General features: G+C 46.1%; 2 protein-coding genes across 2 annotated transcripts; both read left to right on the top strand.

The window, feature by feature from the left end:
• The first annotated feature begins 85 nt into the window (after nucleotides 1-85).
• CCNL2 (cyclin L2) lies at nucleotides 86-9,907 on the top strand. The gene is given in 12 exon segments (XM_068414847.1): nucleotides 86-409; nucleotides 1,283-1,318; nucleotides 1,320-1,358; nucleotides 1,626-1,735; nucleotides 2,012-2,132; nucleotides 3,392-3,456; nucleotides 6,278-6,377; nucleotides 6,460-6,564; nucleotides 6,796-6,937; nucleotides 7,685-7,802; nucleotides 7,888-7,980; nucleotides 8,539-9,907. Coding segments are annotated over 12 exon segments (1,608 nt in total). The 3' UTR covers nucleotides 8,894-9,907.
• A 3,804-nt stretch (nucleotides 9,908-13,711) lies between these two features.
• LOC137671451 (C-signal-like) lies at nucleotides 13,712-24,083 on the top strand. The gene is made up of 6 exons (XM_068415037.1): nucleotides 13,712-13,852; nucleotides 21,333-21,384; nucleotides 21,687-21,874; nucleotides 22,295-22,450; nucleotides 23,311-23,421; nucleotides 23,636-24,083. Exons 1-6 carry the CDS (start codon nucleotides 13,712-13,714, stop codon nucleotides 23,747-23,749), a joined length of 762 nt encoding a protein of 253 aa, XP_068271138.1. The 3' UTR covers nucleotides 23,750-24,083.
• Nucleotides 24,084-25,250: the final 1,167 nt, after the last annotated feature.

Raw genomic sequence — 25,250 nt, 5'->3', positions numbered from 1 at the left:
GAGAAGGGCGGGGGCGGGCGTTGGGGCAGAGGCGCCGCCCGGCGGGGAAGGAGAGCGGAGCCGGGCGAGGCGGCGGCACCACAAGATGGCGGCGGGGCCGGGCAGCGCGGCGGCGGTGGCAGTGGTGGGAGGCAGCGGCCCGGTGGGGCCCCAGGCTGCCGGCGCTACGGCGGCGGGATCCGGCCCGGCGGGGAGCGGTGCGCCGGTGCCGGGCCCTGGGGCGGTGCTGATCGGGGACCGCCTGTACTCGGGGGTGCTGATCACGCTGGAGAACTGCCTGCTGCCCGAGCACACGCTGCGCTTCACCCCCTCCATGAGCAGCGGCCTCGACCCCGACACCGAGACCGAGCTGCGCGTCACCGGCTGCGAGCTCATCCAGGCGGCCGGCATCCTGCTTCGTCTGCCGCAGGTGGGGCTGGGCCGCGGCCTGGCCGCTCGGGCGGGGGAGGCCTCTCGCCGGGGAAGAAGGCCCCGGCGGGGCGGGGCGGGCGCCTGTGCGCCCTGCCAGGGGAGGGCTTTGTTCGGCCGGCCGGCACTCGGTCGCTAGGCTGCCATCCGCGGTTAGGGGTGCGGGGAGGGCCGGGGAGCTGCCCCTGTTGGCTGGGGTTTGGGCCGCGAGAGCCGTGGGGCCTCCTGGCGCGGCCTGCGGCCTTCCCCGCGCGGCCGGGGGCAGGAAGCGGGTGATGTAACCGCCGTCCTGCGCCGCCTCCCCGGGCCGGCCCGGGCGGGGGCTCCCGCCGTGCTTCCCTGAGGCCGGGGCTCGCGGAAGGAAGGGTTTCTGGGACTCCTTGGAATTGCAGTGACCTCGGAAGGGCTTTGTGTCCTGGCGAGCTTCAATAACAAACAGTCGCGTTGCCCTCTGAGTGTAAAACCTTCCAGGGGTCTTCTAGCTACCGAGCTTCAGGTGGTCAAATCATGTTACGATTATATGTAAACCATAATATGATTAGATTCACTTTCTCCTTCCACGCCAAAAAAAGTAAATTTTTTCCAGTGTACTGCCATTTAGGGTTTATGGTGTTCTAGTGTTTGGGTTGTTGTGGGGTTCTTTTTAATTTTTTTTATTGGACTTACAGACGGTGTTTGTGACGTTGATAACATTTTGGGCAAATTAATTCATTACAGACTTAGTTTTCTTTAGATACCACTGAACTTACTCCTATACTTAAATATGGTTCAGCTAGTCTTCTGGGTCTTAAATCTGTTGAAATAATTTGGGGTAGTTTCTTTTTGGCACTGGTAGTTGTTTTGTTAATACCTGTTGTGGTTATTTCCTTTTTAGGTGGCTATGGCTACAGGACAGGTGCTATTTCAACGTTTTTTTTTATACCAAGTCTTTTGTGAAGCATTCCATGGAGGTAAGAAAATATTGAAAGATGTATGTGGCTACAAATGTGATTTAATCTTTGATCTATTTTGGCAGGTTGTCAACTTAGATGGGATAGAAGTGTTAGTAACTAGCCTGTAGATTTTACTTATCAATCAACATGATTTTACAAAGCTACGTAGTACTGATTTTGACAAATTTTTAGTATTTCTTTGTTTTACCACCATCAGTGGTAAACAGAACTTACCAGTTCCTGGTAAGAACAAAACATCAGTATCTTGCTATACTTATATTTCAGCATGTGTCAATGGCCTGTGTTCATCTGGCATCCAAAATTGAAGAAGCACCAAGACGCATAAGGGATGTAATTAACGTGTTCCATCGCCTCAGACATCTACGGGAAAAAAAGTAAGCTTAGACTTTAAAATAATCTGAAGTGTTTATGTTGGATTTTAAGAATTAAACTTCATGGGCCGATGATACTATCATTCCCTGTTTCATAAATCAGGGAACATCTCGAAGAGATCTCATGAAGGAGAAAAGTGAGTTGACCCATTTTATTAAGTAGATATTTTTGGTGTTATAAATAATGATGTCTCTTATTTTTACACAAACACAATTTAACTTGCATAGGAGTACTCCTTGAGGTTAAGATTATGTTCAGAATTTGAAATTGTCTTGCAGAAAACCTGTGCCTCTAATATTGGATCAAGAATATGTGAACTTGAAGAATCAAATTATTAAGGCAGAAAGAAGAGTGTTAAAGGAGTTGGGATTTTGTGTTCATGTAAAGCACCCTCATAAGGTTTGTACTGTATAAGTTAACTTTATAATCAGTGCTATATATGCTATAAATGCTTTGAGTAAACTGCTTAACAGCATGGAAGCTGTATGGTTTGTACGTGATAACGGTAGTTAATTCAGTAAGGCTAGCTTCTGATGATCCTGATGTCTTCTTTCTCATTTAAGAGATTCTTATTAGTTGGTCTGCTGAGTGACGACTGGAGGTGGATGCAGATGCTAAATATTCCTTAAAGTCAAATTATATAAGTAGGTAGCTTTGGTGTTAGAAAATGTCAACTAAACATAGATTTTTTTAAGCAGAAAGGAATTTGGAGACCTAGGGTTGTGAGATCCTGTTGTCAGAAACACTGTTGTGATCATTCCTTGTGGAAACATGCTGAGGTTAGTAAACCCGTATGAGCTAGTTAGCAGTATTTCTTATGTTCTAAAAAGTACACTCAGGTGTGATGGGCTTGACTAGAAATGAGACAGTTCTCAACACTTAAGTATCACATGTCAGACTAGGATGATACTTGGAAGATGTAACTACTGCAAATGTTTAAGTTGGCACTTTAGTGCCATTAGTGTCATTCCTTAAGCAGCTAAGTGTGGTAAAAGAACCTCCTACTTCTGTGCCAGCAGAGCTTGCGATCTTGCTCTTCCTTCCTCTAAAAACTACTGCTGTCTTAAGGTCTTTTTAAGCCTACCTGACTTTCAGAATTTGCTCATGTTATCAGTACCCCAGAGGATAATTGTACTTGTTTATAAATTGGTATGAATTTTTGCTGTTAGAGTAGTCTTTTTATCTGCATCCTTGTTTTCCTTTCAAGCCTAAGGAAAAAAAAAATAGAACTGAATAAACCAGTGACACAACATGTTAGATCTGTTCTCTGCAAATACTCTTATCCTTCTGTTACTGCTTATTGAAGCTAGCAATATTTTCTCCCAAGTCACAGCTAAAAAGGAATCGTGAATTGTATAGGAGAACATACCTAGCTTGAAAACAGTTGAAGAGGAGACATCTAGACGACTAGCATGATGACTGAGCTCAGAAGACGGAGAGCTAGGAAGGTCAGATCTGGTTGAGTGTCAACTCATGCAGACTTTTGCATTGGAGAGCAGAAGCTGTGTGGATAAACAGTGGGGATGTTGCAAATGTTCTCTTGTGCGGAGCCTTTTAGAAGTTGAAAGAGAATAACAGATGCCTCGTGGATGTCCCTCTGAAATAAACAGGTGGCTCTCAAGATTCTTGTTAATAACTCAATAACCCATATCTTCCAGATAATCGTTATGTACCTTCAGGTATTAGAATGTGAACGTAACCAACACCTGGTCCAGACTTCATGGTAAGTTGATTTTTTTTGTTCTAAGAGACCAGCAGGGGCAGTAGCAGAAATATGTCACTTGAGGCACTCTGGGCAGCATTGCTCAGAAGGGATTGTGGGCCACACCAGACAGCTCCAGTGTTTCTTGGCGTGCCCCATACTACTACCCAAATGTTGATCGGCCTCTTAAGTTAGAGGCACTGTTTTAATGGTAAGGTAGCTTTCCACCCTGACTTCTCACTTCCCTCCTCTCTGCTTTCACTTTCCAGCTGATAGGGAAGATGTTGAGTGGATTATAGCGTTTCCTTGGGTTTTTTTTGTTCCTTAGAGAAAACTATGTGTAGTTAAAGTCTGTTACCAGTGCTGGGAAATGGCTTTTCCCAGGGCTTGAGCTTGATGACAGGTGTATCAAAAACTCAGCACAGATAAATTTATATGGATAAAGCAAGATGTCAGCTTCTAAGACTGGATAAACTCGATGTTCTCATGTTTGCCAAGAAATGTCCTCTGCCTTGTTGCTCTCATTACAGTAAAGATTTGCTTGGGCATGGGAAGCTTATGTAAAATTCCAGGTCTTAAACTTAACAAATAGATAATGCTTTTAAACAATAATGCTTTTTAACAATACTGTGGTTAAAGACCTTTAGTGAATCCAAAGATCATATTTCTGCTGACTGAACTGTCTGGTACTGTGACCTGTGTGTAGAGAACCAGTTTTGACTTTTCTTTTCTGTACTCTTTTAATCAAAGGGTAGCCTCTGAGGGTAAGTGACTAAGACTTCTCCTCTGCTGCCCAAGCGCTATGGTGCAGGGATAGCTGCCGTCTTCAGTCAAACCAAAGCAGGCTCTCCAAAGAGAAGGCTGACTCTAGACAGGTGGTATATACATGATAGTATAGTAACTGGCCAACTGCTTCTTGTGCTTATACTTATTGACTTTTATTTTGATTGTGCATTTTGACTGTTCTGTATTTTATAACCTGATCGTTGAAGTTCTGAAAGATTTTTTTTAATGTTACATTTCTATAACTTAAAATTATGTATTCTTAAATGATAAAGCAAATTAAGGTGGGATTTAAGTCTTAAAGTGATGAATTAACACAACAAAAACTGAAATCTAATTTCCATTTGTAAACTACTTAGAAAACATATGAGTAGATCTGTGAAGCGTGGAGTCAAATGTAATACTTAGAGAAACTTCCCACTACCAGATTTCCCAGTACCACTGCATGAAGTACTTGAATGTGAGTTGCAGGCTATTCATTACCAGTTTTCTACTTGTTATGGAAGGAGGGGTAGGTGAGGAGGAGGGAGGAAATTACTGCAATTAAGAAATGGTTCAGATGTTAAAATATTTGTGTACTGATGCTTGTTGCTTCCAGTACCTGAGAACTGGTGGATATCCAGTATGATTGTGATTTGAAATGTGCATTTTTACAACATTATCTTTTTCTTAAAATACTGTGACAAGGATTCATTTCCTCATATGTCTGATTCTGAGCCCACAGGGAAAATGTGCAGAGGCCAAACTTGGAAGCAGGCCCGCTTTTCAATTTGGCAAATTAGAAGAAGGCTTTAAGACTTCCAGATGTTTGAAGTACCACTTTTCTTTATCACTTCTCTTGCCAAAAGGTTTGTGCTCTCTTTGTAGTGGGACAAGAAAAGCAGGTTTTGAAGTTCCTTTCTCCCAGAAGGATGAGCTGATCTTTAGCATTGCTCCTCTGGGGTGGCAGTTGCTCTTCATATAAACAAGAATGTAAGACAACTGGGGCAGGTGGGAGTTTGGTGCTCTTGGGATTAAAGTTCCTTTTGTCTGTCCTGTGCAAACTGGTTACAAGTGTGTGGACTGTGGTCTCTGGTTTGGATGTCTTGGGGGTTAGTGAATCCTTGTATACTGGGTACCCACATGGTTAATTACTACTTTCAGAAAGCATCTTATTTTGAGGACTTTCTGTTGTGTCTGGTTTTAGCTTTTCCCCATCTGATACTTTGCTTGACACGTGCTCAAAAATCTAGATTATTTTTTTTAAGCGTATCAGCTTACAGATTCAGAGGAAGTTACTCTGTGTGTTTAAGATTTAGAAGAATAATGCTTAAGTGTACTGACTGGAATATATGCAATATTTTACAGTTTTCTCATTCTGTGAATATTCATTTTAAGCAACCTTACTGAAATGGGACAATTTGGAAACCGTATTTCATGAGCCAAAGAGGGGATCTGCCTGAACACTTGAGTATTCTCCTGAATTGATGTTCCCAAACACCCTGATTTCTTCTGTGGCTGCTTTTTGCATCAAAAAGGATTCTGTTCTGGATGGAAAGTAATGCTTCCAAAGGAAAAGGGACCCCTTAAATCTCCAGTGGAAGTTGACGCATGCTGAAGTGGACTGCATTTTCACGGGAGAACTGCTACAGGAGCTGCAGCTTTCAGCAACCATTTGGGTTCCAGCCCTATTGCAGAGAAACATGTGAACCTAAAAGTCTATAACTGAGTACTTCAGGTTATATTGTATGTTGTCTTCATGAAAACAACTTGTCTGTTGCATGAGAGCAGGCCAGTAGAGATCCAGAAGGAAAAGTGAAGTTAAAATTGGTTCTCTTTTCACAGCTGAATTTTCAGCAGTCAGTCAGTGAAACTTAATTTCTGTCACACATCCCTCCCCTTGAGGGATTTTTTTATTTTTTTTCTTAGTAAAATCATTCAACTTTTCTTTAAATTTACAGGATTAAAGTCTAGTAACTGAATGCAGAAAGAAATAGTCCATGTAGAAATAATAATAAAAAAAAAAAAAAACAAACAACTTTGCAGTGCCATGCAACTTTGCTGATATCCTGTCTTTCAGGAATTACATGAATGATAGCCTGAGAACAGATGTCTTTGTAAGATTCCAGCCAGAAAGCATTGCCTGTGCATGTATTTACCTCGCAGCTAGGACGCTGGAGGTGAGCATACAGGTCCATTAATTTCAAGTTTGTTAGATCTTTTAATAGCAGAAAAGTGAGCATGTCTTCCCCTTCCTTTCAGATTCCACTTCCTAATCGTCCACACTGGTTTTTACTCTTTGGAGCAACAGAGGAAGAGATTCAAGAAATCTGCTTAAAAATTTTGCAACTCTATACTCGGAAAAAGGTTTGCTGCTTTTTCATATTTGAACCTTCATTAAAGGCTGCTGCTTAGAACATGAGTTGGAAAACTTTACCCCGTTTGAAACTAGCTCCAAGCCTGGTACATTCAGTGGAACAGGATAGTAGTCTCAGAGCCTGGGTTTCTTTAGATTTATTTAATTCCCCCCACCCTAGTGAGTAAGCAGAAAGCCTAGCTTACTCACTTGTGTCATCAGCGGTGCTCCTGTGTTCCCAGGTTGATTTATCTGATCTGGAAAGTAAAGTAGAAAAGAAGAAATTGGCTATCGAAGAGGCAAAAGCACAAGCTAAAGGTCTAGTACCTGAGGGAGCCCCAAGTTTGGATAACACATCAGGATTTTCCCCTGTACCGAAAAATGGCAAGTAGTAGATAACTTGTTTTTAATAACTCTTTTTTTCATCTTAAATGTATATTTACCCTTTTGGGATGCATATACAGTGTGGCTGTTCTTTTTTTCTTTAAGCTGACTTCTAGCAACTATTCAAATGGCAGAGTTTGAATAGCATTGTAACTCTGTAATTTCTTGAAACAGATAAAGGCTAAAATGAAATTGGTCTAAAATTAAGGCCACTTTAAATTTATATAGTACAGGGACTTGCTTTTATGTGGTTTTGGCAATAAACTCAAATACTTGTAATTGGCATGTTATGCTAAAGAAATACTAAAGGATAGGTACGATTAGGAGCTCTGGCAGGAGTAATATTTTTGGGTGATGGGTGGGGAATATTTTCCTGCATACTTGGTCTAAAGTTTCAAGTCTAGGTCATGTCTTGCCTAGAAGGTAACGTGTACCATCTTCCTCCTCAGTCTGCCTTTAAAAAGATACTGAATAATTGGCAAGAAAAGGAAGTTGCTGTTCTGCCTTCTTGAAGTGGCTTTGAAAGCAAACTTTGCAGTTAACTCCCTGGTGTTACTTCAGTATTTTGGCAGAAATGTTTCAGATTAACTTCTGCCTTCTGTGAACTTCTTCAGATCTACTTCTTGGGGGTGGTTGTGTGTGCACATGCATGCAAAGTACATGTGTATGGAACTGGTATACATGCTTCAGCCCTTTCAGTCACTGCCCATGCTTTCACAATAAGGTAACAAAGGCTTGTTTTTCTAGAGTCTCCAAAGGAGGTTAAAGGAAATAAACCCTCACCACTACCTGTTCAGGCAATGAAGAATGCTAAAAGGAAAACGGAGGGAGCAAAAAGAATGAGTTCAAATAGCCCAGTAAACGGGTAAGGTTTTCGTAATGAAGAAGCTTTTTTTTTTTTCCCCCTACTGCTTTAAGCAAAATCACTTACTGTTTATTGCCTCTTACAGTGTTCAGAAAGGAAGAGAAAGCAGAAGTCGAAGTGGAAGTAGAGATCAGAGCTATTCAAGGTCTCCGTCCAGATCCGCATCCCCTAAGCACAGGTATGTACTGTTGTAAAAGAAGGGTGGCTGCTAGGAGCTCCCAGACTAAAATGTCACAGAGTGAACTTTGGTAGTTTCTCAACAACAAAGGCTGGGAAATAACACAGCAGTACGTGCTGCTAGTTAAAGCTCCAGAAACGTTACGGCTAAGAGTTGTGCTGTCTTGGCTCACAGGTCAAGGGTGTTGCAGTGTCTGACCCTGTCATACCTGTGCCCAACAGATTAAAAGGAGAGTGTAAGCATATTACATGCTTAGACGTGACTAATCCAAATGGATATGAATTTCTAAAAATCAGTATTTCTACAGTAATTAGATGTGTCCCAGACTTCATCACAAGATGAGTTTTCATGGGATACTGAACACCAGAATACAGATTCAAGTGCCTGGTCTCAAACTGTGCTTGCACACCTTGGCTCTATAAGTGAGAAGCATTTGTCTATATGGTACTTAAAGTGTGTATGTGCATATTGTGACTACATTTAGGTGCTAATAGTAACGTAGAGTAATTCCATTTAATATTAAGCAAATATGTTTTCTCTGCTGTTCTTTTTCCACAGGAAAAGTGAAAGTTACTCCACATCAAGCGGTTCCAAATCCCACAGCCGTTCTAGGAGCCGCAGCGACTCTCCTCCGAGACAGTTCAACCACAGTTCTAGCTACAAAGGTTCCAAGGTGAGAAGCTACAAGAAATCCAAAGACTACAAATACTCGACACACAAACCACGGAAATCGCGCAGCAGGAGCTCGTCGCGTTCCAGGAGCCGCTCCCGGGAGCGCTCCGACCACTCGGGGAAGTACAAGAAGAAGAGTCACTACTACAGAAATCACAGGCACGAGCGTTCGCGCTCCTACGAGCGAGCGAGTCACCGCTATGACCGAGACCATCCTGGCCACAGCAGGCACAGGCGATGAATAAAGCAAAAAGTTCTTTCCTTTGGAGTTTAAGCAGTGGAGCTCTTCCCCGTTTTGTCTTTGCCGTATAGGGTTAACCTGGCTTGTAAACCCACCTAGCTTGAGTAATGTCCATTCTGCTGGCAATTCTGTACTTACCTATCATGAATCCAAAGGAAAGGTACTAACAGGACAGGATGATGGAAAAGATTTAACCTGATAAATGTTTTGGTGACTGTTCTGCTGGAGTGTCACCTAATAACACCGCAGAACGTGTCTCTGGATGCTCCTATGCCTGCTCGTTAGTAATTTGCATACCGTAGTGCAGTGGAGTGTTATTTGGGACTTCCAGTTCTGCAAGCAGGACCTCCACTGCTCAGCAGTTGGCATTCTGTGCTGAACAGTCCTTCCCTGTGGAACTAGAAGGCTCAAGACAGTTCATAAAACCCCTGGGAGTGGCTTGGTGCTAACAAAGCTGTCTTTTCGTACTGACTCAATTATGTTGTACAAATGCAAGGTGACTTTTTTTAGAACTGTTGCCTATATTAGGTTATATATGTGTATATATATTTTGCAGTGTTACAGTACAGTATGGGAATATGGCCTTACTAGCCTTTACACTTTATCCACGATGTAAATAAGCGTTTGTTTAATACAGGTGGAAGATATATACAGAAAATGCAAAACTTGAATTCTATCAAAAGACTTGTGTAGAAAATTCTGATAAATGTGAAATTATTTAGCTCTGTGTATTGAGAGTAGTATATTTTTATCTGTGCAATGCTGTGTGCAGGCCACCAGCTCGAGACATTTCCTATATATTCATTTTAAGTGGTTTGAAATTCTTTACTCAGGATCTTTGACACTCTGAAGAATTAGTAGTTTGTCAATCTGCATGCTTGTTGAAGAACAGAGCATTTAAACAAAAGCAGCAAAACCCCCACAGCCCAGTAGTATCAGTTCTAGTGGTATATCTGAGCTGTTACTCTCATGCTCCCTAATTTCATTAAAGTATTTGATTTTCTATTAAATATACTTGATAGTAGTTTCTTATGAGCTATACCACTGCGCCTACTCGTAAGGAAAGAAGTCTGGTGCTGAATGAAGAGATTGTCAAATAGTAGTAGATTTAAGACTAGCCTAAGTTGTTACACCCTGCATATAAGTGTAGTAAATGTCACGCTGGGCTCATCCTGGAGGAGCAGACTGGTGTCCTGTGAAATGGGGTGCTATGATTTGAGCCTTTCAAGCTCTGAGTAGGTCTTACTAGAACCACTGGCTGCTGGTTAAACTTCCTCTGCCCACTCTGAGGGAAACAAGATGCATGAGGTTTTTTGTGGTCAATCTTGTAGGTGCCTCAGTGTGATAGTGTAACTCTTCTAACGCTTCTTTTAAATCCAAACCAATCTCTTCACAATTTCCTTAGTTTTTAATACGAAGGCAAAGCAGCTGAAAGGATTTGCAGTCAGCCTTCCTTTAGCCAGCCTCTAGTCTACCAATTTCCTGAGCTGGAGGTTGTGTAGGACTGTTCTGTGTAATTACCAGTGGATGTACCTGTGAACTTGACTAATCCTGGAGCTAAGGGATGCTTTTGACCTCTGCACCTCCCTCTGACGCTCCGTTCATTAACAGGAATTACTACTTTACGCAACAGTTAGCTGTTCTAAATCCATCACCACTGGGTAGTTTCAGCGGGTGCCCCTGTTTCCTGTGCAGGGGGAAGACTAGTTAGTTCCTGGTCACCTTGCAGCAGCAGGAGTTGGTTTGTAGTTTTTTACCATAGTTCTGATTCCATCTCAGCTGAGAAAAGACAGCTGAGAGAGGCAGCAGATACAGGGAAGGCTCTTTGGAGCTTCAGCAGAGCACTGCTGTGGGATGCAAGTTAATCTGTTCCTGAATCTGCAAACTCTCTGCCTTGATCTTTGCACACAGATGGAAACTTAATTATTTCATACTTGATAGGCTAAATAATTGAGTAGAAGACAAACTAAGTAGCTCAGATGTAACATGATGCAAAAAAACTTGGGTCTGTTCAAATATGAACAGCCTGAAGTAATGATGTTCTTTAGAGAGTTCTCATTTTAAGCCTAATTCTTACTACCTGGATATTACTTGGAGCAGGTCAGCCTCAAATCTCTGTTTGCTAATTCCAGTTCTAAAAGGTAGTCAGTGTTTCCCTGTTTAATTACTTCATTCTGCTCTGGATGCTTCCGGAATTGCCTCTTGTCCAGTTCCTGAGGTAAGTGACATACGGGGAGGCAGGTTTCACAGCTGCAGCCTCCTGCAGAAAGACTTCAAGAGGAATTACCTTAGTTAAGTCCCAATTCTGCTTGCTACAGACATGACCTTCCTCCAGAGCAAGCAGCATGGACAAGGATAAAGGTAAGACCCAGGCTGCATGTGCTGCTCTGCACAAACATAATGTCACTTGGCATAAAAGTCAGCATCGATAAACTACTGTGCTTATGTACAGTGCTGAAGAAATAGTAATCTACTTCCCAGTATGTTTGTTAAGTCTGGAGAGGAAAAAACAAGGAAGAGAGTGTGTATATCTTTACATTGAAGTGGGTTTGTTCCCAAACAAAAGGGATTATATCACAGGATTAAAAGACATCCTGTTCTAGAAGAGAACAGTCTGTTTGCCAGCAGAAAGCCCAACACAGATAGCGACACGGTGTCTTGGCAGCAAGGTGGGTTTGGGAGAAGATGCTTAGAGGAGCTAGAGGAGGTGTAAGATGGAACTGTTGTAATATGGGGGCTGATGCGTTGGGTGGGAGTAGATGCACCACTGTTGGATAGAGGGCTGCCTGTTCTCATGATCTCGTGCGGCGTGTGGCCGTGAGGGCAGGCAGATGTATTGTTTTGCTTTGCTTGGGAACTCCTGCTCGGATGTTACTTCAGTGTTTACTGAGGGATCAACTGCTCTTTTCTAGATACCGTCAGTGTTTGATCTAGTGAACGTTTTGGGAGGCTGGAGAAGGTGCAGGCCTGCATTGTGCCTATCCTTGAATCCTTGTAGTCAGAAAATATGACAACCTCTGACCTTCCTGGTTCCTCCAGCTGAAACCTGTGCATAGGAGTTTCACCATATTCATAGTACTGAGGCCCTTTTCTTTAGCTCCCCTCAGCTACCAGCGCTTGTGACTATATCACAGATCATAAAATATTTAGAACTTGTTTATGACCTGTAGTCCTACTGGGTGAGAAATTGTGAGAGAATCTAAGTTTTCATTTTAAGAAAATGGAAAAAATTCTAGTTCTCATTGTTACCAAGATTACAAAGCAGAAATGTCTGTGTATTAGGCTGAGCAAACAGAAGACAAGGAGCTTAGGTTTACCTAAAATAAATAAAAACCCCACCACGTTTTATGTACACACATGCATGTACAAGTCTCAGCTCTTAAGGTGAGTTATGAGTTCTGTTTCCTAAACATCTGAACACTGCAACATGGCTCTCGCTCAGTCAGAATATCTCTTGGGTTACTCCTCTGTGATCTCTGTGTCAGGCTGTGGTTCTGTTTCCTCGGATAAAAGCAATCTCGGGCAACACAGCCTAGTCCTCCTTCATGGGAAGGAATCCTCTAGGCTTCCTGGCTGATGTTTCCTCAACAACAGACTCCACAGCTACACATCTAATGTGCAGGTGGAAGGTCGTGCCTTCAGGTCTGTATTTGCTCAGTATCGACACAGGGGCAGCCAACACAGCTTTCCTCTTTCAGGTGGGAGCCTAAAGAATTATTTCCTCAAATACAGAACAACTTCCACCTTGTGTGTGCCAGGGAGCTGGTGACCGAGAGGGAAGGATCCCCCCATGATGGGTGAGCCAAAGATAAGCCAGGAGCTGACAGGATCAAAGAACAAGTTAATGTACAACAAAGCTTGGAATTTTTGAGGTCAGAGGAGAAAAGCAGCTTTCAATTCCTTGTTAGACAGTTGGAAGGGAGGCTTTGTTTAAGATTTACTATAAGGGTGAGGGCAGATGTTGCTGAGCCCTTTGCACCTCTGGGAAAGCAGTGTGGTGGGAAAGGGGAGAGAGGTTCAGCTTCTGTTGGAAACTGTCCACCTTCCTTGCTGAGCAAATTGCAACTGCCTCTGGAGTCAGAGGGAATAGTAAAGTCATGCTCCTAACAGCCAAAACGGGCACCTTGAGCTGCGCCTCTGGCAGTAACTTGGGGAGTCCACATGTGGGCTCAGTTCCTGCCCCTGCTTCATCACCCCCTTAGTGACCTCACATCTCTTCTCTGTTCTACCCACTCCTGGGTGTTGGAGGCAGCGATTTCACCACTGTCCGTTCATGTTGGCATCATGACCGAGGCTCCCTTCCCACGGAGCAGCCCTGCCATGTGCATGCTGCAGCCGTGCTGGGGGCCGGCGGTCGCTGCTGTTAAAAGAGGGTTTTGTTTTTCCCCTGCAGATGTTTGTGAAACGGGGCATTGAGGTGAGGGGCCAGGGAGCGAGCTACAGTGTGAACTTTGGGAGAGAGCGAAGAACAACTTCCCCTGGCCCCTGTTTGAAGCCCACCGCTTTCTGAGCGCTGCCTACGCGGCTCCGGCTCCCGGGACGCCCCCAGCAGCCCAAAGCCCGGCCCCACCGCCTTCCCCGGCCGCTTTCCCCGGCTGCAGCCGCCGGGAGCCGAGCCCCGGGGCTGCGGGCGGCCGGGAGCTGCTTTGCCTGCGGCCAGGGGCAGCGGGGGAGGCGGGCAGCCGGGCCGAGCCGAGCCGGGCCGGGCGGGGCGGCGGGGGCGGGATCGGGGCGGCGGTGCCGGCTCCGCACCGCGCAGGTTAAGAGCCGTGTGGGGCCGTGCTGGGAGCAGAGAGAGCCGAGCCGAGCCGTGCCACCATGGCCCAGCCGCGCTGCCGCTCCGTGCTCATCACCGGCTGCAGCCGCGGCATCGGGCTGGGGCTGGTGCGGGGGCTCGCAGCCGCCACCCCCTCCCCGGATTTCGTCTTTGCGACCTGCCGGTACCCCGAGAAGGCGCAGGTAACCGGGCCGGGCGCGCCGGGGCTGCTGTGCCGGGACCCCCGGGCCGGGCTGCCGGGGCTCTCCGTACCGCGGAGCCCGGCTGGAGGCGCAGCCCGGAGCTCCTGTCCTGGCAGCCCGGGGGCTGGCGGGGAGGGGAAGGGGGAAAAGGCGCTTCTGGAGGCGTGGAACGGGTCGAGCATCGATGGGACCAAGCGCTGGTGTCCCGGCAGCGAGTGCCCGGGCTGGGACGGGAGCTGGGGGCTGAGCTCCCGCCGGGGTTAGTGGCCGGATCGGGTAGAGACGGTGCTGTGAATGTCTCCGAGGCTGGAGGTGAAATGAGCCCGGGATATTGCTGTTGGGGTACCTCTGTGCATCCCCGAGAGCAGCAGCGGGGAGCTGGGAGCCCGCAGCCCCGGCCCCGGCAGGGCAGGCAGCCGCACACCTGCAGCACCGCAGCCGCTCCTGCCAGCCGCTCCCTCCGGTCCCTGAGTTTCTCGCTGGATTTGCAGCTGGAGATAAGTATGTCCTGGCCTTCCCCAGTTCTGTGCACCCCTGGAGCCCTGCTGGGGCAGTCCATCCCCTGGAGCCTTCCCACTGAATCCCATTACAGCTCTCCTTGTCTCTTCTACACGGTGTGTCTGTGTCCCCAGAAGGAGCTGTGCCCCGTCTGTCTCATCCCTTTCTCTGTGGGACTTGCAACAAGTGAAAAGGCCCAAATGACCGACAAATTAAACACTCCTCTTAGTGCCCTTCCTGGCTGGGTCGGGACCAGAGCCTTCTGCTGAAAACGTAGTAGCTTTTGTTGCGTGTTGCTGGTGAATTCACTCGCAGCCCTTTCCCCTTTCAGCCAGCATTCCTGCTGCTATAGCATAGCAGTGATGTGTTTGACTCCTTCCTCATCCCTAGACATATCCCGACTTATGAATGTCAGACAAATGAAAGGCACTCTCCGAATCTTTGGGGGGCAAATTGATAATGAGGGTTATCAGTCTGCTCACTTCATGGCTACTAGTGTTCTCTGTTGCATCTCTTCTCTGATCTTGACTCTCCTCAGCAAGGTAGAACGCTGCTAGGGCAGCACAGCGATACACGCAGGTATCACCCCCTTCCTTCCCCAGGAAAGCTCTAGTGCTCCAGAGCTGCAAGAACCTCAGCTCTCAGCTCTGTGAGTGCCTCAGACCCCTGTGTACGGCCACGGGCATTCGGGAGGAGAATTCATACCAAAAGCCCTCCCCTATTTCAAGCACGGCACAAGGCTGCCTGCACGAACGGCTTGTGCAGAGGTAAACAGAGCTTGTATGTCTGTTCCCTCTGGGTGGATTTTATCCTTTTCAGTGCAAACTCTGATCACACCATGCTAGTGATAAACAACGTGTAGCAACTTTGTTTACTGCTTGGCTACTGAAAAACTTTATAAGTCCTCCAAGAGGGACAGTGCAGGGTGGTCAGGTAACACTGTGCTGCTCTACAGATGCTTACAAAACTGAAGGAAAAGGTCTTAATTTTGTTTCTTGTTGTCAAAACAACCTCTCCAGCACAAAAGCACATTTAGGATATTTCTGACCCGAATGGCTGAGACGCAGCGCAGCAAGACTGAAACCCGGCGCACAGGCTGCCTTTCAGAGCCCCTGGCTCCCGCAGCTTCCCCCTCAGCCCTGCTCCTGCGCTGCACGAGCTCCTGAGCAGGTACTCACTGCTGTTCTGTTCGCTTTTAGCTCCTGTTACAAGGTCTGGCGCCTGTCCCAGCTGTATTTCCTATCAGTGATCGCACACCGGCGTGGTGCGGCGGTGGCACAGGAAACCAGGAGAGACACAGGACCTGTTGTTAGACAGAAATCTCCCTGCTTAGTTGTTTGTGCTAAAGCTGCTTTAGCTGCTGCCGAGGGAGGTTCTCTTTTTCACCACTTGGCCCTTGTGTTCAGCAGTGATTTCTCATTATAATGATCTTGGATCAATTACATGGAGAAGCGAAATGGTTCCTTCAACAGGAAGAGCTTCCTAGGAAACAGCACACGGATGTATCTTAACACAACTTGCGAGGTATTTTGCGTTGCCAGTGCTTAAAAATATTGAGCAAAATGGCTGGTAAACCTGCACAAGAAGATGAAATAACCTTCAAATAGTGCAGTGTGCCTGGAGAAAGCCCGGGTCACTCCTTGCTTGCAGCAGTAGAAACCTGGAAAGACTGCTGGCAGCAGGGAACTGGCCCAGAGCCACGTTCCAGCGAGTTCCAGCGGTGATTCTGCAGGGCACATGGGGTGCAGCCTGAGCTGTTTTTATTTTTTCGGCGGGGAGGGGACACAAGGTTTGATTTGGTGCATCAGGGTGGGTTTTTGATCTTTGTAAGGACCTCTAGGCCATGTGCTGTGCTTTGGCAGCACATCAGTAAAACCTCTGCAGCCAGCTGAAAGCGTATTTCTAACAGATGGGTTTGGAAACTCCACAAGGAGGAGAAATCTTTACTAAAGGTATTGTAGCAGTCTCACTAGTATTATCTGTCCCATCTGCAATGCATAAAGCTGGCAGAAAACTCTCTGACCTTCTGAGGTGTGTTTCCACCGTGCCGTTAGCCCTTCAGCTGGCGGGGGGCAAGCACAGGCGTGCCTGAGCCTCTGGCAGTGGGAGTCCCAGCACCACGTACAACTGACCACCTTGAGGCTTGGATCCAATCTGGCAACGTTGCTTGAGTGCAGTGTGGTAAGGAAAGGCAAATGTTCCGTGATTTTATTTTTTTTTTTTCCCAGAGAGAAAACTTTTTTACCTTCACTGACTTTCCAGTCAAATCTTGAAAACCCAGAGTTCAGGTTCCCGCACTGCAGACTTGTCTCAGTGCCCATGAAATGGGCTTTGCCCACCTAAGACCTGTTTGTTGACCACACAGACTGGGCTGTAAAGTTCAGTGACTTGTTCTCTCTCTCCACACCTGAGTTCTCAGTGCTTGCTTTTTCTCCTGACAGTGATTCAAGCAGTCTGACTTTTTTTTCCCTCCCATTTTGCTTTGTGGTAAGTGACCATATGAAAAATCCTACTTAATATGAGTGCGCTGCCCCCCACCTCCTCTCCTGGAGTAGAGGATGAACTTGGAGAACAGCAACTTTGGACAGTTCCCTTAAATTCTGCTCTCATCTGGTTTGGTAGAGTAGCATTTTCCTTTCTAAAATCATCTTCCAGTTTTTAGAGGAAAAGCAATTAAATATGCTTAGCTACTGGTAAATCCAGGGCCCATCTTGGGGACAACAGCCAGCAGCAATTCCCCAGTAGCTGCGAGTTACCCAGGGGATCTCTCAGCAGCGCGTGTGCTGCTACGCAGATGGCTGCATACTTTGGAGTCCTCCAAACCGTGGACACACAAGAGCCCCTCAGGACCTGACTTTAGAAAGAGATGCTGGAGAAGAGTCCGACTTTGCTTCCCGCTGCGGCACGTCTCCCATAACCGGCTAACCCTGGGATAACACCGAACAGCTGCAGGCGTTTGCATGTGAGTCTGCGCTGGCAGAAGTTGTGATAACTCGAGTTCTTGGGCTGAATAGCTCCTAGGTGGCCTCCACAGAACATTTGCCTAACAAATGGGCTTTAGATCACACGATAACGTGCCGCAGGCCTGCAGGCGCATCTAGATAACCGCCGCCCCTCCTTGAAAAGTACCACACTAGACTCCTTCAGCCACATTTTGATTCTGATCTGCCTTTACTTGGGCTGCTCCAGCACTAAGAGTGGAAGCAGCTCCAAATCTCTTGCAAAATAACCCTGACCTCCTGTCTGTGCACTCCAGGTGGACAAAACCACTGCACAGTTATTATTAGGCAGCCTGTATGGGCTCAGGGACCCAGCTGTAATTCTCTCCCCCTCCTGCTTTTCTTTCTTGCTTTCTTCCCTCATCCTGCTTCCCCATAAAAGGGAAAAAAATCTGACCCAAAGTCTCAGACTACACCTAACGATGGTGTAGTCCCACCTCTGACTTGCTGAAGTATGGAAGGAAGAGATGGCTCTTGGGGAAGCGAGGAAGCTGAGGGGATCCATGGCCATGGGGTAAATCTGTTCACGGTGCTTCCCGTGCTCAGCTTGGCTCTGCTAGGCTGTGCTGAGGGCGGAGTGGGGGACCCCAGGACAGGAGCATCTCTTGTTCCTCCCGCTCTCCCCACAAGCCTGAGTGCGTTCCCAGGTGAGCAAGAAAGCACTCGGTTCCTCGCTGCTCAGGATGCTCTGCTGGGCTCTGGAAGGCTTCCAGGGCTTAATGTGCTGTTTCCCTTCCTCTGAAGCAGGAGATAGTGTTACTAACAGTGCTGTGCCTGTTCCCTTGTTGGACACAGCTCTCGCTGAAGTGCTGCTGCACACTGTCTCTGTCAGTTCTTGGTTTTGTTTTTGTCTTTGCTGCATATTTGAGCCATGTAGTCTGCTGTCGGGGAGAGCAGCTGAGCACCTCTGGAGCAGCGCTCCAGCAAGATGGATGTGTTAGATCAGGCAAAGGGCATTCCTGAAGTCTTTCTAATTTTGGATTCTTGCAGTATTGTTGTTTTTTTCTGGCAGCATTCTGCACTTCCTACAGCATCACAGTCTGGCTCTTCTTGAGTCAGAGAGGACTGTGGCTTTGGGGCAGTCTGCAGCTGCTCGGTGTAAGCTATTACACAACCAAAGAGTAAGTTGGCTGTACACCGTGATACTGAACAGCCTGTCTCAGGAGACACGGGCACAGATGATACATCTTTGACTTTGTCCTGAGTGCAAGCAGGGTGATGTGAAAGGATACCCACGTCCCCTTCGCCTACAAAGCTGCCTACAGGCTCTGTTAGTCTGGCTTGATTACTTCCAACTGGCTTCCTATGGCCAGGTCCTTTCCAAGAGTTGTAACTGAAGTGAATAATGCCTTCATAAAGAAGGCAAAGTAAATCTTGCTAAATGACAAAGACAACACAACATTCCTGGTTGAAATGTAGCAATAAAGATCCTGCCTGCTGATGAATCTGTATCTGGAGCCTTGAGTGCCGCAGGATCTTGTTTCAATTGGAGTAGGCTGACTCTTTGTTAATCGTAATTAAAATCAGTGAGCAGGAAACAACAGATGCTAATCGGGGTTTAAATTTTTCTTGGAATCCCTAAGAGCTGATTCTCAGGGGTAACTATTCAGGTGCAGAGCACTTCTAGAGCTACTATGCTAAACACAGGGGCTTGTGTTGTGGGTTTCTGTTGCTTTTGTCTGTCTTGTTTGCTTTTAAATTGGCTGTCACAGTGCATTCACTGAAAATGACTTAGCCTGGGCTGTGTTGGCTGCACCTACTGTCTTTAAATGAAACTGCCTAAACTGACATTAAAATACAAGCTGTGCTTCAAACAGGAGCACCAACGATGCAACCTCTTTGTCCCGGGTGCAGTGCCTCCACGAGAGCATGTTGGCATAAAAAAGTAAGCACAAGTCTGCTACAAAGAAAACTTGCAGACAGCTTTGTGGTGTAGGTTTGTTTTTTGTTGTTTTGGGGTTTTTTTTGTTTGTTTTGGTGGTGTTTGTTTTGTTTTTAGTGAGGGGAGAACAAGGCATTTGACAGATGACCACAGTGAGTTTCACGAAAGCTTCTCCCTCCAGTGGGGAGTCAATAACTAGTATATGCAGGCATTGCAGTAGTATTTTCCGAGTTCTCTGGACACAGGAGGCTTTTGATCTCTTTGATCAAAACTACTTGGGGTGGCAGAAGAGGAGAAGCAGCAGACACAGCTGGTGGCTTGAAATGGCTGTCTCCGATTGTGCTACCATGAACTTGTCTTGATCCTCCTCTCCACATGTTCCTTCTAGTCACAGTAGGGAAAAGAATGGGCTTTTCTGCAATTTTTAGGTTTCCCAACTGGATTTTTCAGTTATGGTTATATCAGGTGGAGTAACATTCTTGAAGACCAAAGCTGTTAGCTTTATGCCTGGAAGCTGCTTCTGAGAAACTTAAACCACTGAAGTGGGAGTCACTTGTTAACTAATTAACTAACTAAATGGGAAACCCATTGAATTTTAAACCTGATTTGCATGCAGCAATTGTAATTTCATGCTGTTTATGTTCTGGAGAATGCTTAATGCTACAGTGTTTGGAGTTCTTAATTGAACATATTGCTTACTCACTTTAGAAGCCTTTCTTGCTGTCACTACACAAAACATCTCTGGCCTTTTAGCAAAAGTTTGTAGCTTGTTTCTGTCAGAGAGTAAAGCAATCTGAGTAGAAATAAATGAGCAAACCTCGAGAAGCCAGAGCACTTTTGGAGTTTATTATCAAGTAAGTGATACTGTCAAACTAAAGGCCAGCGGACACTCCAAAGCCACAGAATTATTGCAGGCCTTGACATGGCAGAGCTATTTCATGCCTGACTATCAATAAACAAGATAGTGTGTTCTGGGCCTCTAATCTGTTGAAAACTGTCCCATTAAGCCCTGTCCAAGGGAAGGAATGTCTTTGGTTTGGTGCTTCTGACTTGTTCCCCTTCCTTCCCCCTCCCCTTAACTGCAGTTGTAGATTGTCCTCAGTGGGAGAACAAATTTTCTAAACAAGCCTGGAGAGAATCCTGCGGAGGATGAACCGAGATAAAAGATGTGATGCATTATAGCTTGACAGAGGACACGGAGTCCCTATGTGTCTCCATGTGGCAAAGAAGTACTCTTTCAAAATCAGCCCTCCTGACCCCTATTCCCAAAGGGCTCCTAAAGAAATGGATTTGCTTGAGCTGGAATGTCTGGCCAGGGTTGCTCAGTCTCCTGAAGATGCCTGGGAGTATGTAATCCATCTGTTATATTTGGCCACACTTCTCACTTGGCTACATGGCACAGAAACCTAAGTATTCCAGCTGGGCTATAAATCCAATTTGGACACACTTTGTCCAGGACCAACACCAGTATAGTACTAATTTTCTTCAAGTCATTCTTCTACTGAGAGGTAGTAGACAGATGACTGAATTACAGCTATCTAGCAGAGAGAGAATTGTTCTCACGGGCAGTTGCTGTGTATATAACCAATTTCACGTGTGCTTTACCTTCAGTTACAAGAATTGAAGATAATGAGAGTGCTGGGAAACAGAATTTCCATGGGAAAGTTGCTAGGAAACTCTTTCTGCAAACAGTAATTCCAAATGGCTTCCCTTAAGCACTCCTGTTGCCCTGGCCTGATGTCTAGCACAAGCTGAGCTGGGGAAGTGGCCATGGTAGCCACTTGATCGAAGACCTTTGGTTACACTGCAAACACACCCTTGGGTTGTACACACCGAGCACTCACTCTGCAATCCAGCGTGCTGATACCGTGACCAAGCAGGTGAGGAGTCCAGGTTCTTGGAGCAGCTGATCTTGCTCTCAGGAGAGCTGCTCAGCAGGTTGGAAAACAAAGTGGTATCGCTGCTTTCAGTCCAGTTCTGAAAACAAACAGCAGTTACAATTCTGGAGGTGCAGATCACCAACTGTTTTACCTAATAACCATGGAGCTAGATATATATATTAAAAAAATAAAAGATAAGACAAATCATTTCTTCTTCCTAGGAACTCCAGCAGCTTAGCAAGCAATACAGCAATATCAAGCTCCTCCAACTGGGTGAGTAAAGGGCTTGTACAGAAGTATGTTCAACTAAGGTGAGTGCATCTTAAGAAACGGGTCTTCTTGGTGATCAATAGCTGTACATGACCTCCAGCAGCTGAAAATGATCACTCTCATCTTAAGAAAACACTGGGGAAACATCATCTATGTAAAGTCTTCTGTGCATTGTCATCTCTGTGTGCTGCCTAAATGACCCCCTCAGACTAAGACCTTAGCCTTGGTTTAGCGTGTGTTGTGCAGCGACAGCCGGCATTTGAACCACACAGTTCACTGTGGCTGTTCTTGGCCCCTCTGTGCAGATGTGGTCTGTGAAAACAGCATCAAGAAGGTAGTCAAGGAAGTGGAAGAAATTGTGGGAGACAAAGGTCTGAACTGCCTCATTAACAATGCTGGCATCAACGTGCTTGCTTCCTTGGAAGAAGTCACAGCAGAGACAATGCTCACCATTTATGAAACCAATACAGTTGCCCAGCTGATGGTCACCAAGGTAAGAATTGGGAGGAATGTACTTGATCTATGGTACTGTAAGAGGCTTTTCCACTAGTGAGCTGGACATGTAACCAAAGCATTTGTCATCTTGGAACTGCACAGCTACAGTTCTGATGTCAAACTGCATGCCTCAAGAGCAGCAAGAGATCCTTTTTATCAACGATCTTTCTCTTTATTTAAATCCATCTGATATGAGGTCACCTGAGTGGGCAGGTTGGGTTAGGAGGTGGGCAGAGGAGACTGAAGGTCCATGCTACTTACAGCTGGCTGTTACAGAAAGGTTTCCTATGATCGGCTTGTCTGGGGAGCCATCACCATTCTGTGCTGGTGGCATAGAGTTGTACTGCAGTTCTTCATAGAGCAGAACCTGAAAGCTGGAGCAAGCTGACCAAATTAAAACAAACTCTTGTTTTCACAGGCGTTTCTACCCCTTCTGAGGAAGGCAGCCCAGCTGAGCACAGGAATGGGCTGCCATAGAGCTGCTATTATCAATATGTCCTCTCTTGCTGCCTCCATGCAACTTGTCCAGGCAAATGAGATGTTCCTCAAGGTCTACCCCTACAGGATAGCAAAGGTTTGTAGGCTTCCCTGGCCTGTGCTGACTGGGTGAGGGCAGGCCTGTGAGTTAAAGACCACTCTGAGCTTAAGATGATGAGGTGAGGTGTGCAGCACCTCCTTGGATAGGCTGCCACAGGAACTGTTCTTGTCCTTCATGGGGATGGAAATGGGATCTGTGAAAACTGTACATCTGGAGCGAGCATTCTTAAGAACAGGCTCACAAATGCTCTTATCACTACTCTGATATGGATCCATTTCAGAGGGCCTTAGCATTCAGGGGAGAACTGATGCCATCAAGCGTGTGTCCTATGAGCTGTGTTCCTCTCCAGTCCAAGCAAGACAGCAAGCATGAAACTCAGCAAAAGGTGTGCTGACTGGTACATGGTAATGCTAGTTAGTGAGAGGTGGAGTTTTTAGTTTTGTCACACCCAGAGACTGAGTTTGTACAAAGAGTCAAGCTTAGACATACAGTTTCTCCTACACCACCTACTCGTAAGCTGTTAATATGCTTGTTTTCCCTGTTCAGAAGTAACAAACTGAATGTTTGTCTAGTGATTACTGCAGAAAAACAGAGTCCTTATGTCAATATTATTTTCCCCACCACTCCTTGGGAGTTTCAAATGCTACTTTATCTTCCATCATAACTTAATTTCATCTTTGGGCAGTAAGCTTGTGGCGACAGAGCTTCCCAATGCTTAACTGGTATCTCTAAGAATGAAGACCCGCTGAGTCTGGATAAGTCACTGTGATACTGTTACTGCCCCTTCATTTGTCAGGAGACAGCATGGTGGAAGGGAGGAGCCAGTTAGCTTGGCTTAAGGTCTTGCTCAAGGTTTGTAAAACTAGCACACTACTAGATGGTTTCCACTCTTGTAGACTGCACTGAACATGATCACCAGGTGTCTTGCTGCGGACTTGAAATCCGATGGAATTCTCTGTATTTCTCTGCATCCAGGCTGGCTTCAGACAGACATGGGTGGAAACATGGTAAGTGACATCTCTTTGAAAATGTGACAGTGTGACTCCTTGTTGTCCCAACCCTTGAGCAAGAACCCACTGTACAGTATTACGCTTCCATGTGCTGCAGAGGCACACGATGGAACAAGAAAATACACCCCCTTGATCCTAGTAACCCCTTAAAGGCATTTGATTCTCTTCTGCAGGATATTCCCAGTAATGATCTAAGCTTGATTTGCTCTAGGCTCCCATGCAGGTGCAAGAGGCTATCCCAGGTATTCTCTCTGTTCTGGACCGTCTTGGTGAAAAAGAAAATGGTTCCTTCCTGGACTGGCAAGGGGAAACTCTACCGTGGTAGAAGTGCACGGCATACTACAGGAACAGCATGTCAGTCACTATTTAACTTGTGCTACTAATGTCTGTGTCTCTAGGGTTTTCTTACACGCTAGTTGAAATAGCCAGTCTGATACCCAGCCTCTCTCTAGGTGTATTTGGGAAGTGAGGTGGCTGGCTCTTTTCCTTAGTATTGCTACTGCTCTGTTCTAATGCTTCCTGCAAACACTACTGTGCTCTTAGTAATGGGTATCTCCTGGAATCACCTGAAATAGACTAAAAACTGCAAGTTAAATCCAGGGGCTGGTTCCTCTTCACTTCCAAAATGAAACCGGGCCTCTCGCTCTCTGCAGAAGTAAATGACCAGACCTCAGAGTCCATGATGTCATGAGTAAATGATCAGACCTCAGAGTAGGCTGCCAGGTTCCAGTATGTTCAGTCTGCTGGAGATACGTCTGGAAAAGGTCCTTCAGTTTCCTTCAGTCCTAACTGAGCTAAAGCTGAAATTGCCCAGCTCTAAACTACATGAATTTGGTACTTCTGTAACTTCCTCAGCACCCTCTGAGTGTCCACAGGCTGACAGCGCACACCAGGCACTCGCTTTGTTCCCAGTGGGTGACTAACATCCTGATACGGGGGTGGGAATGTTGTTTTGTACATAAACTTCTGAAATGTCTTCAATAAAGTCTTGTTTAAACGAATAGTCTGTTTGCTGAACTGCTTCAGTTAATTTCTCTGTATATAGGTTTCTCTTTGTAGGTTTTTCTTCCCTGACCAGAGAACTGTACTTCTCCCTTGCAGGAAGAAACTCTAACCATTGCTGTCTCCTTCGGGCTACATGAGTTTAACATGGTGGGGTGCACCTGCAACTGAGGCAGACCCTTGTTCTGGTCTGAAATACTAAAAGCAGCTGGTGAAAAAAACTCTGTGTTCTGGCTGAGGTAGGGATAAAAGCAAAAAGTTCTTTGAAGTCTGGGATTGGCTTCCACACCGCTCCCTCATGCCAGCTGATCTGGCACTTTCATGCTGTGCCAAGATGGTGGGTTCCTGTACCAAGCAAGAAAAGACAAACAACAGCCAGGTAAGTGGGGAGGACAGGCGGGGCTGTTCCTGGACAGCAGCCACTGTGAGACCTGCCCTCGTCTGCAGCTGAGCTGGGGAAGGGAGAGGTCTAACCGCTGTCCATGATACCCACGTCGACAGGGATATAAAGTCTCACTGTAACAACTGCTGTTACACCACGATTCTGCGCTCAGACCTGGTTTTAGTGACGTGCTGCTGTGACCGAGCAGGTGAAGAAAATGCAGTGCTTTCCTAGGGTCGTTTTGGTTGGGAAGGACCTTTACGGTCATCAAGTCCAACCGTTAACCCAGCACGGCCAAGGCCACCCCTAAACCACACATCTGAGCATTATTGAAAGCAATAATTGACTTTCTACCTCAAAGTGTGACTGTAGGGTCAGCACAAACCTGACCGGGAAGGGGCAAGCTCGGTTTGAACTGTTTAGTTTGGATCGCCAGTCAGGG

The sequence above is a fragment of the Nyctibius grandis genome, chromosome 17, assembly GCF_013368605.1.
Source record: "Nyctibius grandis isolate bNycGra1 chromosome 17, bNycGra1.pri, whole genome shotgun sequence".
NCBI lineage: Eukaryota > Metazoa > Chordata > Aves > Nyctibiiformes > Nyctibiidae > Nyctibius > Nyctibius grandis.
The sequence above is the reverse complement of the archived record's forward strand: the minus strand, read 5'-3'. Positions and strand labels throughout refer to the sequence as shown.

Coding starts and splice junctions, on each gene's coding strand:
- LOC137671451 (XM_068415037.1), top strand. CDS start 13,712: ATGGCCCAGCCGCGCTGCCGCTCCGTGCTCATCACCGGCTGCAGCCGC. Junction 21,875..22,294: donor CCCAGCTGATGGTCACCAAG/GTAAGAATTGGG, acceptor TTGTTTTCACAG/GCGTTTCTACCCCTTCTGAG. Junction 23,422..23,635: donor CAGACATGGGTGGAAACATG/GTAAGTGACATC, acceptor GATTTGCTCTAG/GCTCCCATGCAGGTGCAAGA.